This window comes from Oryctolagus cuniculus, chromosome 3, assembly GCF_051225735.1.
Source record: "Oryctolagus cuniculus isolate XC-2025 breed Fujian yellow rabbit chromosome 3, ASM5122573v1, whole genome shotgun sequence".
NCBI classification, from domain to species: domain Eukaryota; kingdom Metazoa; phylum Chordata; class Mammalia; order Lagomorpha; family Leporidae; genus Oryctolagus; species Oryctolagus cuniculus.
The window spans coordinates 138,615,452-138,629,035 of NC_142869.1; the positions used below are offsets into that span (position 1 = coordinate 138,615,452).

The window sequence follows — 13,584 nt, forward strand, 5'->3', positions numbered from 1 at the left end:
CCTCATCCAGTATAGATCAAATTTAGGGTATTCTAATGTCCCATATGCCACTGTGTTTCATCCTCTAAATATAGGCTTCTTAAAAGAAAGACTTACGTATGCATGCATGCATGTATGTATGAATGTATTTGAAAAGCAGAAAGCAGAGTGACAGAGAGAGAGTTGACCTTCGTCTGGTGCTTCACTCCCCAAATGGCCACAACAACTGAGTCTGGGTCAGACTGAAGCCAGGAGCCTGGAACACCGTCCAGGTCTCCCTATGGATGACAGAGACCCCAAGCACCTGGGACATCTTCCAGTGCCTTACCAGGTGCATTAGATAGAAACTTGACTGAAATTCAGGGTTCCAATGAGCCTTGTAAAATGGGATGCTGGCATCTGAACTAGCAGCTTCACCCATTAAGCCATGATGCTCATCCCAGGCTGGTTTTTAAATTGCTCACTGTTGGGGCCGGCGCTGTGGCATAGAAGGTTAAGCCTCTGCCTACAGTGTCAGTATCTCATATGGGCACTGGTTTGAGTCCTGGCTGCTCCACTTCTGATCCAGCTCCCTGCTAATGTGTCTGGGAAAGCAGCAGAAGATAGCCCAAGTGCTTAGGTCCCTGCACCCCCTAAGGAAATCCAAAAGAAGCTCCTTACGTCTGGCTTCCACCCAGCCTCAGCCATTGCACATTTGCGTAGTGAACCAGCAGATGGAAAATCTCTCTCTCCTTCTCTCTCTATATCTCTGCCTTTCAAACAATAAAATACATCTTTAAAAACATTTTTTATTGTTTTAAAAAAATGCATCCATTTCTGCTGTCTTTCCACGGGTCTCTTGCAGAGTTAAGAAGGATAAAGGGATTGATTGTAAACACCAGGTATTCCTAAAAATGAGAAATAAGCTAAGAACTAAGATGAGAAATAAATTAAGCACCAAGATAAGAGATAAACATCCAGTTTTCATTTAGAATTCTATTCTTTCTAAGTCTTTGATTTCTATTTTTTGAATAGAGTAGAAAAGACAAAAGGATATGCATCATAACTTCACTTACTCTCTCGGAGCTTCCTGGGCCACTGAACTTGTATCAGTATTTTCTCTGACTTGAAGATATTATATAAATGTGAGATTGAGCTCATGAAAATATTGCTTGTTTTCTTAATTTTATTTATTTATTTATTTATTTATTTTTATTTTTTGACAGGCAGAGTGGACAGTGAGAGAGAGAGACAGAGAGAAAGGTCTTCCTCTGCCGTTGGTTCACCCTCCAATGGCCGCCGCGGCCGGCGCACCGCACTGATCCGATGGCAGGAGCCAGGAGCCAGGTGCTTTTCCTGGTCTCCCATGGGGTGCAGGGCCCAAGCACCTGGGCCATCCTCCACTGCACTCCCTGGCCACAGCAGAGAGCTGGCCTGGAAGAGGGGCAACCGGGACAGAATCCGGCGCCCCAACCGGGACTAGAACCCGGTGTGCCAGTGCCGCTAGGCGGAGGATTAGCCTATTGAGCCGCGGCGCCAGCCTTTCTTAATTTTTAAAAATGTGTTGTTTGGGGCCGACACTGTGGTGTGGTGGGTAAAGCCACCACCTGCAGGGCCAGCATCACATATTGGCAACGGTTCGACTATTCCACTTCCAATCCAGCTCCCTGCTAATGTGCCTGGGAAAGCAGTGGAGGATAGCCCAAGTGTTTGGGCCCCTGTACCCACGTGGGAGACCCAGAAGAAGCTCCTGGCTCCAGGCTTCACCCTGGCCCAGCCCTGGTTGTCATAGCCATTTGGGTATTAAACCAACAGATGGAAGATCGATCTCTCTCTCGGTCTCTCGCTGTAAGTCTGCCTTTCAAATGAGTAAAATAAATCTTTAAAAAAAGAATGTATTGTTCCCTTTGAATTTGCAGCCACAGCCACCTACATTGAAGAAGATGATGTTCACAATTACTCCATCCATGACGTGGTGATGCCTTTGCCTGGTTTTGATGTTATCTACCCAAAGCACAAAAGTAAGTCCCCATGTGGAGAAGATAGTTTTAAGTCTAGCATAATTAACCCGCTGGCAGCCAAGGACAGGGGCAGAAAAACAAAATCAGTACTTTAAATGTAATTTTAAAACTTTACTTCCATCAGATTTCACAACATGCTTAAAATTGAAACATACTGGGTGTGGATAGTTTTAATTAATTAGATAGTAGAGATGGTGTTATTTGTAGTCAGTAGTAGTAATATTTGTGTTTTTTAAGTTTCTGAAATTCATTAATTATTAAGGCCGGGAGGAGTCAGAAAAGTAGGTGTATAATTCTATTTTAACTTTAAAAAGAAAACCATAGAGGTAATGTGTATTCTTGACAAAGTTTATAGTGTGAAAAGTTTGAATTCCCTACCTTTATTCCCGATTGTCCAGAAGCTGTTAAGAATGGCTTCTATTAACAGGTCTTCAAAGAAGGAGGTACCTTTCTCTGAAGGGAGGAGAGAACTTCCACTTTGACTATGACCTTGTCCAAATAAGATAAGAGTCGGTGAACTCAAAAGGCTTCCATAGCCTTGGAAACTCATGACTGGAGCATAGGGAGATTACTGATGCCATAAACAGGAGTGTCAATTTGTAAAGTCAACAACAGGAGTCACTGTGCACTTACTCCTCATGTAGGATCTCTGTCCTTAATGTGCTGTACATTGAGATTTATGCTATAACGAGTACTCAAACAGTTATTTTTCACTTTGTGTTTCTATGGGGGTGCAAACTGTTGAAATCTTTACTTAATGTATACTAAACTGATCTTCTGTATATATAGAAAATTGAAAATGAACCTTGATATGAATGGAAGGGGAGAGAGAGCGGGAAAGGGGAGGGTTGCGGGTGGGAGGGAAGCCATCAGGGCCGGGGGGAAGCCAATGTAGTCCATAAGCCGTACTTTGGAAATCTATATTCATTAAATAAAAGTTAAAAAAAAAAAAGAATTGCTTCTATTACCTTCCTGGTTGCCATGTGGGGGAAGGGGAAGGGATCTAGTATGTAGTAAGGGAGTCTTTTCCTTGACTATGTTCTATAACATTTTTTACAAATAACTTGACTAAATAAATTTGCTTATCATATTTGCAAATAGTATAAGCAAAATAGTTAATACTATTTATATGAAAAATAAGTAAGATGACCTGTAGCAAGAATTTAATAGGATTAAATATAAATTCTTTTAAAAAAATTTTTTTTAGATTTATTTATTTTATTTTAAAGGTTGAGTGAGAGAACAAGGAGGAGATACAGAGAGAGATCTTCCATCTACTGGTTCACTCCCCAGCTGGCATCAATGGCCAGATTTGGGCCAGGCCAAAGCATGGAACTCCCTCCTGGTTTGCCACCTGGGTGCAGCAGTCCAAGTACCTGGACTGTCCTCCACTGCTTTGCCAGGTGCATTAGCAGGGAGCTAGACTGGAAGGACACAGACTGGCGCCCAGATAGGATACTGACATTGCAGGCGGCGACTGAACATGCTGGCCATGACGCCAGCCCCTAAATGTGAATTCGTACATTTGTGCTTGGTAATTGAGTGCACAGATGGGAAAGGCCCTTTCGATAATAGTCTGAGTAAAAAGTTATAAAGTGTCTGGAGTTACTGTTTAATGTAAGCCTAGTACCCTGGAGCAAATAAAGAGATTCATAGGGAATACAGAAAGATCACAAGAGAACTAAGGGCACCGATTGGTCTGGGGTAGATACGGCCTGAAGGTACAGCCCTGAGGAATAAATGTGAAAGAGGATGGTTAGTCAGTAACCGTTACAAGAAAATGGGTGTTAGCTTACTTTTTTTTTTTTTTTTTTTTTTTTTGATTTGAGAGGTAGAGTTATAGACAGTGAGAGAGAGAGACAGAGACAAAGATCTTCCTCCCGTTGGTTCACCCCCCAAATGGCTGCTATGGCCGGCGGGCTACGCTGATCCGAAGCCAGGAGCCAAGTGCTTCCTCCTGGTCTCCCATGCGGGTGCAGGGCCCAAGCACTTGGGCCATCCTCCACTGCCTTCCCAGGCCACAGCAGAGAGCTGGACTGGAAGAGGGGAGCCGAGACTAGAACCCGGTGCCTTTATGGGATGCCAGTGCTGCAGGTGGAGGATTAACCAAGTGAGCCACGGCGCCGGCCCCTACAATTTTTAATAATTGTTTATCTTCCATAAATGGCAACAAGCAAGCAAAGAGTTAGAATCTGTCTCTCAAGTTATAAAAAAAGATCTGGCATCAGGTGTGAGGGTGAGCCAGGTAGCTTTCCCAGGTCTCTTCTTTTTGTACACCTATTATTTATAACTCTCTTCCAGAGAGTCTGAAGCCTCTGTGTATGGTCTCTTTAAACTCTCAGCAGATACAGATTGTATTTTAGTGACTTTGAGTGAAATGGCCTTTGGTGGATAGTGTGTCTTCCTCTGTTAGTAGTTACATTCAAGTAAACCTGCTGAGGGACTGCAATCAACTCACTCTTTCTGTTTTTCTGTTAGTTAGCGAAGCCTACAGAGAAATGCTCACAGCAGACAATCTTGACATCGACAACATGAGACACAAAATACGGGATTATTCTTTATCAGGGGCCTACCGAAAGATCATTATTCGTCCTCAGAATGTCAGCTGGTGAGTAATAGTCTGGAATGAGACAGGGCTAAATTATTACACTTGGAAAGATTAAACTTTTTTATTTCACATGTTTTCCAGTGCTTCGGACCTAGCATATACATGTTTTCTAAGTGTTGGTTATTGTTCTTAATAATAGTATCATGGCTACTGCTAATAGATGTTTTTCAAATCATCAAGAAATAAATCATGCTGTTTTGAGTGCAAACATAGTAAAAGTGACTTTTACATGTTGTCAGCATCACTGAATTATTGATGCAATCTATAGAGAATGAACTTTTCTCCTATTTCTAAAACAAACCAAGATATGCTACATAGCTATCCCTGAGCAATTTGCCTTAACTCAAATACTTAATGAAATACTGATCTAGTCATTTTATTATTCTTAAAAATTAATTTATGGCCGGCGCCGCGGCTCAATAGGCTAATCCTCCGCCTTGCGGCACCGGCACACTGAGTTCTAGTTCCGATTGGGGCGCCGGATTCTGTCCCGGTTGCCCCTCTTCCAGGCCAGCTCTCTGCTGTGGCCCAGGAGTGCAGTGGAGGATGGCCCAAGTGCATGGGCCCTGCACCCCATGGGAGACCAGGAGGAAGCACCTGGCTCCTGGCTTCGGATCGGTGTGGTGCGCCAGCCACAGTGCGCCGGCCGCGGCAGCCATTGGAGGGTGAACCAACGGTAAAGGAAAACCTTTCTCTCTGTCTCTCTCTCTCTCACTGTCCACTCTGCCTGTCAGAAAAAAAAATCAATTTATGGGGCTGGTGCTGTGGCATATCGGGTAAAGCCACTGCCTGCAATGTGCCTGCAGTACTGGCATCCCATATGGGCTCTGGTTCAGTCCTGGCTGTTCCACTTCCGATCCAGCTCTCCGCTATGGCCTGGGAAAGCAGTAGAAGGTGGCCCAAGTCCTTGGGCCCCAGCACCCTCATGGGAGACCCAGAAACTCCTGGCTCCTGGCTTTGGAGTGGCACAGCTCCGACCATTGTAGCCATTTGGTGTGTGAACCAGCAGATGGAAGACCTCTCTCTCTCTCTCTGCCTCTGCCTCTCTGTTACTCTACCTTTTAAATAAAGAATAAATCTTTTAATATAATAATAAAAATGTTGACTACATTTCTAGCTATTCATTAAAAATAATAAATAAATTTGTTTATTTGAGTGGCAGAGTGACAAAGAAGGAGTGGGAGAGGGATAGAGAAGGGGGGGAGAGAGAGAGAGAAACAGAGAATCTTCCATCCACTGGTTCACTCCCTATAATGGCTGTAATGGCTGGGGGTAGTCCAGGCCAAAGCCTGGAGCCTGAAGGTCCATCCAGATCTCCCACATGGGTAGCAGAGGCCCAGGGATTTGGGCTGTTTTCCATAGCTTTCCAAGGTTCATTAGCAGGGAGCTAGATCAGAAATAGAGGAGCTGAAACTTGAATCAGCACTTATATGGGATGCTGGCATTGTAGGTGGCAGTTCAACCAAGCGCACGCAACTCCAGCCCCCATCTGGTTATTTGAATATCATGTTTCTGGAGAGAAAAAAATACTTGTATTAATTTCAGCATGAAATTTTTCAGTTAGTTTCCTATGGCCAGAAAATTTTTTCTCTTTCCCTCTCCTCCCCCTTCTCCCCTTCCCTCTCATTTTCTGAATTGTGGGCAAGCAGTTGGCAGAGTTGGCCTCGGTCTTCCCCACGCTGCGGGCACTTGTTCATTGGTAGCAGACTCTTCTTCTTTTTTTTTTTTTTGACAGGCAGAGTGGACAGTGAGAGAGAGAGAGAGAAAGGTCCTCCTTTTTGCCGTTGGTTCACCCTCCAATGGCCGCCACAGCCGGCACGCTGCGGCCGGTGCACCGCGCTGATCCGATGGCAGGAGCCAGGTGCTTTTCCTGGTCTCCCATGGGGTGCAGGGCCCAAGCACGTGGGCCATCCTCCACTGCACTCCCTGGCCACAGCAGAGAGCTGGCCTGGAGGAGGGGCAACTGGGACAGAATCCGGTGCCCCAACCGGGACTAGAACCCGGTGTGCCGGCGCCGCAAGGTGGAGAATTAGCCTAGTGAGTCACGGCGCCGGCCGGTAGCAGACTCTTGATCATGACAGATACATAAACTGGCATCATCAGTCCTGTGCTTCCTCTGAGTATAGAGGCAGTATTTATAAAGCCCACCCCTGTTCTGTTTTTGAAGGGTAGTGTCTATAATTATTTATCATAGACTTGTGGGGTTTTGCTAAAAAATTGGTGAAGAATAACTTAGTACCTTTTCTGAATGTTCACGCTCATTCTCACCTTTATTTGTGTTTTGAAGGGAAGTCGTTACATATGATGATCCTAAAATTCCACTCTTCAACACAGATGTTGACAACCTGGAAGGGAAACCCCCGCCAGTGTTTGCTTCTGGTAAGCACTCAGTGCTCAGCTGTGTGACAGCTCTGAAATAAGATTCTCATGCAGAAAGCCATGGGGGTTTTTGTATATTCTCACCACCACGGCCCACCCACTCTGTGATTTCTGTTGTGTGTTTTGTTCCCTTAGCTTTATAATTACAGTTGGAGGTCAGTAAGTATGTAGGACAGTAAACTGAATGTGAACGAATTTGTGATGGAGGCTTGTGATGTTAGATGACTGAGTATTTCCTCCTCGTGTCCCAGAGAGTTAACCAAGGTGTTATTCAGGAAGGGGGAGTGAGTGTTCGGCCTAGAGCTTCAGATGCCCACGTCCCACATTAGAGTGCCTGGGTTTGATTCCTGGCTCTGGCCTCCTGACTCCAGCTTTCTGCTAACATACCGCCTCAGAGGCAGCGGGGAAGACTCAAGGACTTGGGGACCTGCCACCCATATGGGGATCCTGGATTGAATTCCCAGCTCCTGGCTTCCGACCTTGCCCATGGCAAGTGTTTAGAGAACGAACCAGTAGATAGAAGCCCTTGCTTTCTGTCTGCCTGTCTCTCTTTGTCTCTGCCTCTTAAGTAACATTTGGAAAATTCAGGAATCAAGCCTAAAACTTTAATTTTTCTTGCGCTTCTCTGTCATCTATTCCTTTTTTCTTTCTTCTTTTTAATACTTTGAGAGGCAGAATTCCCATCTGCCAGTTTACTCCCCAAATGCATGTGGTGACCTGGGTTGGGCCAGGGCCAAAGCTGGAACACAATCCAGGTTTCCCATGTGGGTGACAGGAACCCAGTGACCTGAGCCACTGCCACTGCCTCCCAGGTCTAATTAGGAAGCTGGAGTCAGCAGCTGGGGCCCAGGGATTGCACCTAGGCACTGTGTTGACCACCAGGCCAGACACCTGCGTCGTTCTGCTCTCTGTATGGAAGTCCCCAGGTAGAATTCAGCCATTCAGCTGCTCTTACCCTTACAGACCCCTCAGTTCTGTGCAGTCCTTCTCAGAGCCTCAGCACAGCACGGGGAGTCCTTTGCCTCTGTGGAGGTGATCTGACTCTGCTCTGTCTCTAGCAGCCTTCATTTTCTCACCGGTCTCTTCTTTATTCCCTGGCAGAAGGCAAATACAGGGCTCTGAAAATGGATTTTTCTCTTCCTCCTTCTACTTACGCCACCATGGCCATTCGAGAAGTGCTCAAAATGGATACCAGCATCAAGAAGCAGACGCAGCTGAACACGACCTGGCTCCGCTGAGTGGGACCTTCTCCACATGCAGTGTTTGCTGACTGACTTCCTGTTCCCTTTTTCTTTAGTGCAGACCATATGTGGATTTCGAATCTTTGTAGTAAAAGATTGTTTGTATTTTTTAAGTTTTTATTGCTTTAAAGAAATGCTTTGCAGCATTTGTATGTATAAACAAATCTTGAGGATCCTAATTTTAGCTCAGAGGATATAAATTGGTCAGAATATACTTCAGGTGCTTAAATCATAGTAAAATATCAGCTTTACTGGCTTTGTAAGTTAAAAAAAAAGACTGATTTACAGTAGCAATTTTCAGTTTTGCTACATCCTTAAAAGACAACAGGAATTTTTAACACACCTGTAAGTAGGGTAAAATGCATTTTAAGAACAAATACAACATGGAGAAATAGTTTGAGAGCCCCCCCCCCCCCCATGAATGTGAACATAGCATCTGTGCTGATTTAAATGATCATAAAGCATCTACAGGTTTATAAACAAATTACCGTCGCCGTCCAGCTCATGTACCTGATTCAGGTGAGTGTCTGGACTTCTGAGTTGCAGTGGCTTCTGCATTTATCTTACCGATGCCTGGCACAAGAGTTGCGTTGATGGGACCTTTTTCTTCATGTAAACTTGTGCAGCTATTTTAATTTGTTAGGGTCTAATTCTTACTCTAGGTGCCTTTTATGTTCAGAACTCTTTGCACTGGGCCAGTATTTGCTCAGAAACAATGACAGAGAAGAAAACTTTGAAATTTACAAGGGCTCCTTCTGTCAACAGTGTTCTCCCTCTGTCACCAGTGGCTTAGGTGTTTCCTTTTCTGGCTCTGCATAAAACTGTTCTCTGATGTGAAACGGTAAATAGGCCTTTCCAAGTTGTGTAATAATTGTACCAATTTTTATTTTCTATGATTTCTAGAATCAAATGTAATAAATATTTTTAAAGACTACTTTCTACTGGTTATGTAAATAAATCAAATAAATACGTAAAACTCAATGCAAGTGAGAACCTTGGCCCCGACTAAAGGCTAAACTGAGTGAGTGGTGATGCGAAATGGTCAGGATCACATGATGGGAATGCCGGAGGACTAGTTGTGTCAGTCTGGATTCAGAGTTATCCCTACGATAGTTATGCTTTTTGGGGAGGAAAGAGAAGAATGGACAAGAGCTGCCATGCCAGGTGTTAATGACATTGATTCTGTGTCGTGCAGGGGACACAAGGTTGAGAACAAACCGTTCATTCAGTGCTTTTCTTGCAATGACCTCCACCACACTGCTGAGAATGAAAAGCATTGGAAATACCATGGGATCCTAACTGAGCTCGGCTCCTGGTTCTGTCTGGTCAGGCTGTGGGGATTGTAGGTCTGTGGGCAGTGAACAGTAGATAGAATATATTTCTGTTTCTCTGCCTTTCAAATGAATATTTTTTAAAAAAGCCAAACTTATTAAATGCATGGTTGTGGTGGTCCTGCCTGAACTTCTCAGTGAAACCTCGTTCCCTTCCATCAGACAGATTATGAAGGGCACCTCAGTCCCACTGCAAGTGGATTCAGCTGTTCAGCATTTACAAGTCCACATTTAAAAAAAATTTTTTTTAATTTTCCCCCCAGAGAAGCCTTTATTTTTTAAAGATTTATTTATTTATTTGAAAGTCAGAATTACATAGTGAGAGGAGAGGCAGAGAGAGAAGTCTTCCATCCGATGGTTCACTCCCCAATTGGTTTCATACACTTACAGCTACCAGTCTGTGCTGATGTTGTTATGAAAGTATGTATCTTAATTTTTATTCCAAGTTGTTGCCCCCACAGATACAAGAATTCAAAGCAGAGTCATAAATACAGTGCACAAATATGAGCAGAATTTATTTGATAGAGTGGATATACATTCACGCAAGAGGGTGGGCAGCCCCGTGTGGAGAGAGACCCTTTCTGCGTGGGCCAGAAGGTCAACTATGAGGAGAGTGGGAGGCCAGAGAAGGAGTCAAAAGTGAGGACCAGAAGCCAGAAAGCAAAAGGTCACGTGGAACAACAGTTCCCTTTATGGAGTAAGTGATGGTGCCCTCACTGAATATACTAGCGGGATGGGGTCTCAGCAGGGTTTGGTGTGCCTGAGGCTTTTTGGGAGTTTCACAGCAACTCCATGTGGACTTTAGCTTCCCCCTGGCCACAAGGACATCCTGTCCTTCCTGATCACGGATGAGACACAGGTGCATCGTGGCAAAGTGGGCATACTGGATTGACAGTATGGTTACAGCACAGGGCTGGCAGAAATTATGAGAAAAATATTCCAGCTCAGCTCTTCCTACCTGCCCTGCCTTGTTTGACCCATATCCACGTGAATGTGCTCTTTTGAAACTAACAGAGTAGGCAGATCCACCATGCAGTGTTTGTCAGACATGAGGAAGTGGAAGCACTGCTGAGAATGGCCGGGTTGGGCCCTCACAGGTTGGAAAGAGTTTGCTTGTATAGCAAAGGACAATCTGAGAGCTTTTCTTTTTCATGAAATCTGTCCCACCTCATGGGGCTGTGTTCCTGTCACCGATTTTGGATCATGAACATGGTGGGAAATCCGAGGGAAATACAGACACTGTCTGCAGAGGAAGGGAGAGGAAAGTGCATGCGCACACACATGTGCACACACACACACACCATTTATAGTTGTAGGGGCTTCAGTGTATTGAAATAGGATCCACTAGTACAGATAAACACTTTTAGAGATTTGCTTGTTTCAAAGGCAGAGAGAGGGAGATTTTCCATCCTCTATTTCACTCACCAAATGGCCACCATGGCCAGGCTGAAGCCAGGAGCCCAATTACTTAGGCCATCACCCATTGCTTTCCCAGGTGCATTAACAGGGAGGGAGCTGGGACTCAAACCAGCACCCTGAAATTGCATGCCAGCATCCCAAGTAGCAGCTTAACCTCCTGTGGCATAATGTCGGCCTCAACGTTCCAGACTTTATAGGAATCACCTGATGATCTTAAACCGCAGAACAGATTTCAGTAAGTCCAGGCAGAATGTGTAACACCGCATTTTGAACCAGCTCTCAGCAGGAGTATGTACTGCTCCTCTGCGTGAATCAGGAAGGCTCTAGACCTGTGCCAGTCAACACATCGGCCCCTAGCCATATGTGGCTAGTTAAATCTAAGTTAAATGAAGTTGGAAATTCAGCTCTGCAGTCACAGTAGCCCGTCTTCCCTGTTCCATAGCCATGTGTGTGACTAGTGGCTCTGTACTAGACAGCACTGCCCTGGGATGCAGAGGAGAGTACACTGATCAGATGTCGCACTGACGCTAACGATTAAAGGCAAGTGCTTAGTGATGACAGGTGCAGTGTGTGCAAGTGGGGTTTCACAGTTATTAGACGAAAGGCACAAGTCAAAGATTTTAGATTTCACACTTAACACAGAACACTCCCTAGGAGGCTTCCTTACACCCGTTTCCCTGCCACTGCTCTCTTGGCTTTCTCCAGGATCTACCCGCCGTCCTTTCTTTTTTTTTTTTTTTTTTTTTTTGACAGAGTGGATAGTGAGAGAGACAGAGAGAAAGGTCTTCCTTTTGCCTTTGGTTCACCCTCCAATGGCCGCCACAGCTGGCGCACTGCGGCCGGCGCACCGCGCTGATCCGAAGGCAGGAGCCAGGTGCTTCTCCTGGTCTCCCATGGGGTGCAGAGCCCAAGCACTTGGGCCATCCTCCACTGCCTTCCCTGGCCACAGCAGAGAGCTGGCTTGGAAGAGGGGCAACCGGGACAGAATCCGGCGCCCCGACTGGGACTAGAACCCGGTGTGCCGGCGCCGCTAGGTGGAGGATTAGCCTAGTGAGCCGCGGCGCCGGCCCCGTCCTTTCATTTCTGCCCTAGCTTCCATCTAGAGGTCCTTGTCCAAAGGCTTAGTGTAACTAGTCATCAGGCCCTGTTGCTCCATACAGCAAATACATTGCCCTCCCAAAAAGTCCTAAGTGCTTAGTTCCTTTCGTCTTGACTGTGTCATGAGTGTGGCAACTGCGGAAGTCAGGAATAAAGATTTTATTGTCCAGTTGTTGAAGTACAGTATTGATTTTGTGTTACAGCTTCTCCACCGCTGATAAAGGCTCTTGAAAAGGGGCTGGCATTATGCCACAGCGGGTTAGGCTGTTGCTTGCCCCTATCAGCACCAGTTGCGTCCCAGCCACACCACTTCCAATCCAGATCCCTGCAAATGTGCCTGGGAAGGCAGTGGATGATAACCCAAGTATCTGAAGCCATGCCACCCATGTGGGAGACCAGGATGGAGTTCCTGGCTCCTGGCTTTGGTGCAGCCCCGCCTGGACTGTTGTGGCCGGTGAATGGAAGAGCTCTTTCTCGGTCTCTCCCTCTGTTGCTCTTTCAAATAAATATAAATCTTTAAAAGAAAAGGAGGCCAGCGCAGTGGCACAGCTGGTTAAAGCCCTGGCCTCAAGCACCAGCATCCCATACGGGCGCCGGTTTCTAGTCCCAGTTGCTCCTCTTCCAGTCCAGCTCTCTGCTGTGGCCTGGGAAGGCAGTAGAGGATGGCCCAAGTGCTTGGGCCCCTGCACTCAAATGAGAGACCAGGAGGAAGCACCTGGCTTCTGCTTTGGATGGGCATAGCTCTAGCTGTAGCAGCCATTTGGGGGGTGAACCAATGGAAGGAAGAACTATCTCTCTCTCTCTCACTGTCTAACTCTATCTGTCAAATAAAAACAAAACAAAACAAAAGTGCCTCCTTATCTATGGGGGACATCCATTCTAAGACCTACCACTCAGTGATGCCTGAAAGAGCAGATACTGATAAACCCTGTATAATGAAGTTTAATTTATAAATTAGGGCTTAGCATTCATAAATAAACATAGACCAATTATAACAATATACTGGGATAAAGGTCATGTGAATGTGGTCTCAGAACAGCTTATTGTACTGTATTTGCGTATCTCAGTTGACCACAGGTAACCACCTCATGAGGGGTGACCACTGTCTACAACTGTATATCTGGGGGCCAGTGCTGTGGTGCGGTGGGTTAAAACCCAGGTTGCAGTGCTGGTATCCCGTATGGATGCCAGTTTGAGTCCCGGCTGCTCCACTTCCAATCCAGCTCTCTGATATGGCTTGGGAAAGCAGTGGAAGATGGCCCAAGTCCTTGGGTCCCTGCACCCACGTGGGAGACCTGGAAGAAGCTCCTGGCTCCTGGCTTTGGATCAGTTCAGCTCTGGCCATTGTGGGCATTTGGGGAGTGAACCAGCGGATGGAAGAACTCTCTCTCTGGTTCTACCTCTCTCTGTAACTCTGTCTTTCAAATAAATAAATCTTTAAAAAAAACACAACTGTATAAACTGTATAACTGAACATTTTTTCCTGGCCTCCTGAAGAAAAGTAAAAAGGAACAAGTGAAATTAATTTG

The 13,584-nt window shown here is 45.6% G+C and overlaps 1 protein-coding gene across 15 annotated transcripts in view; it reads left to right on the top strand.

Annotated features, from left to right (window-relative positions):
- PUS7 (pseudouridine synthase 7) overlaps positions 1-9,141 on the top strand; it is a 52,115-nt gene extending 42,974 nt beyond the window's left edge. For all 15 annotated transcript variants that reach the window (XR_016230971.1, XR_016230972.1, XR_016230967.1 and 12 more), the window contains 4 exons: positions 1,878-1,979; positions 4,458-4,587; positions 6,875-6,966; positions 8,068-9,141. Coding sequence is in view for 7 of the 15 variants with exons in the window: in XM_008258334.5 (XP_008256556.2) it covers positions 1,878-1,979; positions 4,458-4,587; positions 6,875-6,966; positions 8,068-8,204 (461 nt within the window). In the remaining 8 variants the exon portion in view is untranslated. The remainder of the gene's footprint in view (positions 1-1,877; positions 1,980-4,457; positions 4,588-6,874; positions 6,967-8,067) is intronic.
- Positions 9,142-13,584: the final 4,443 nt, after the last annotated feature.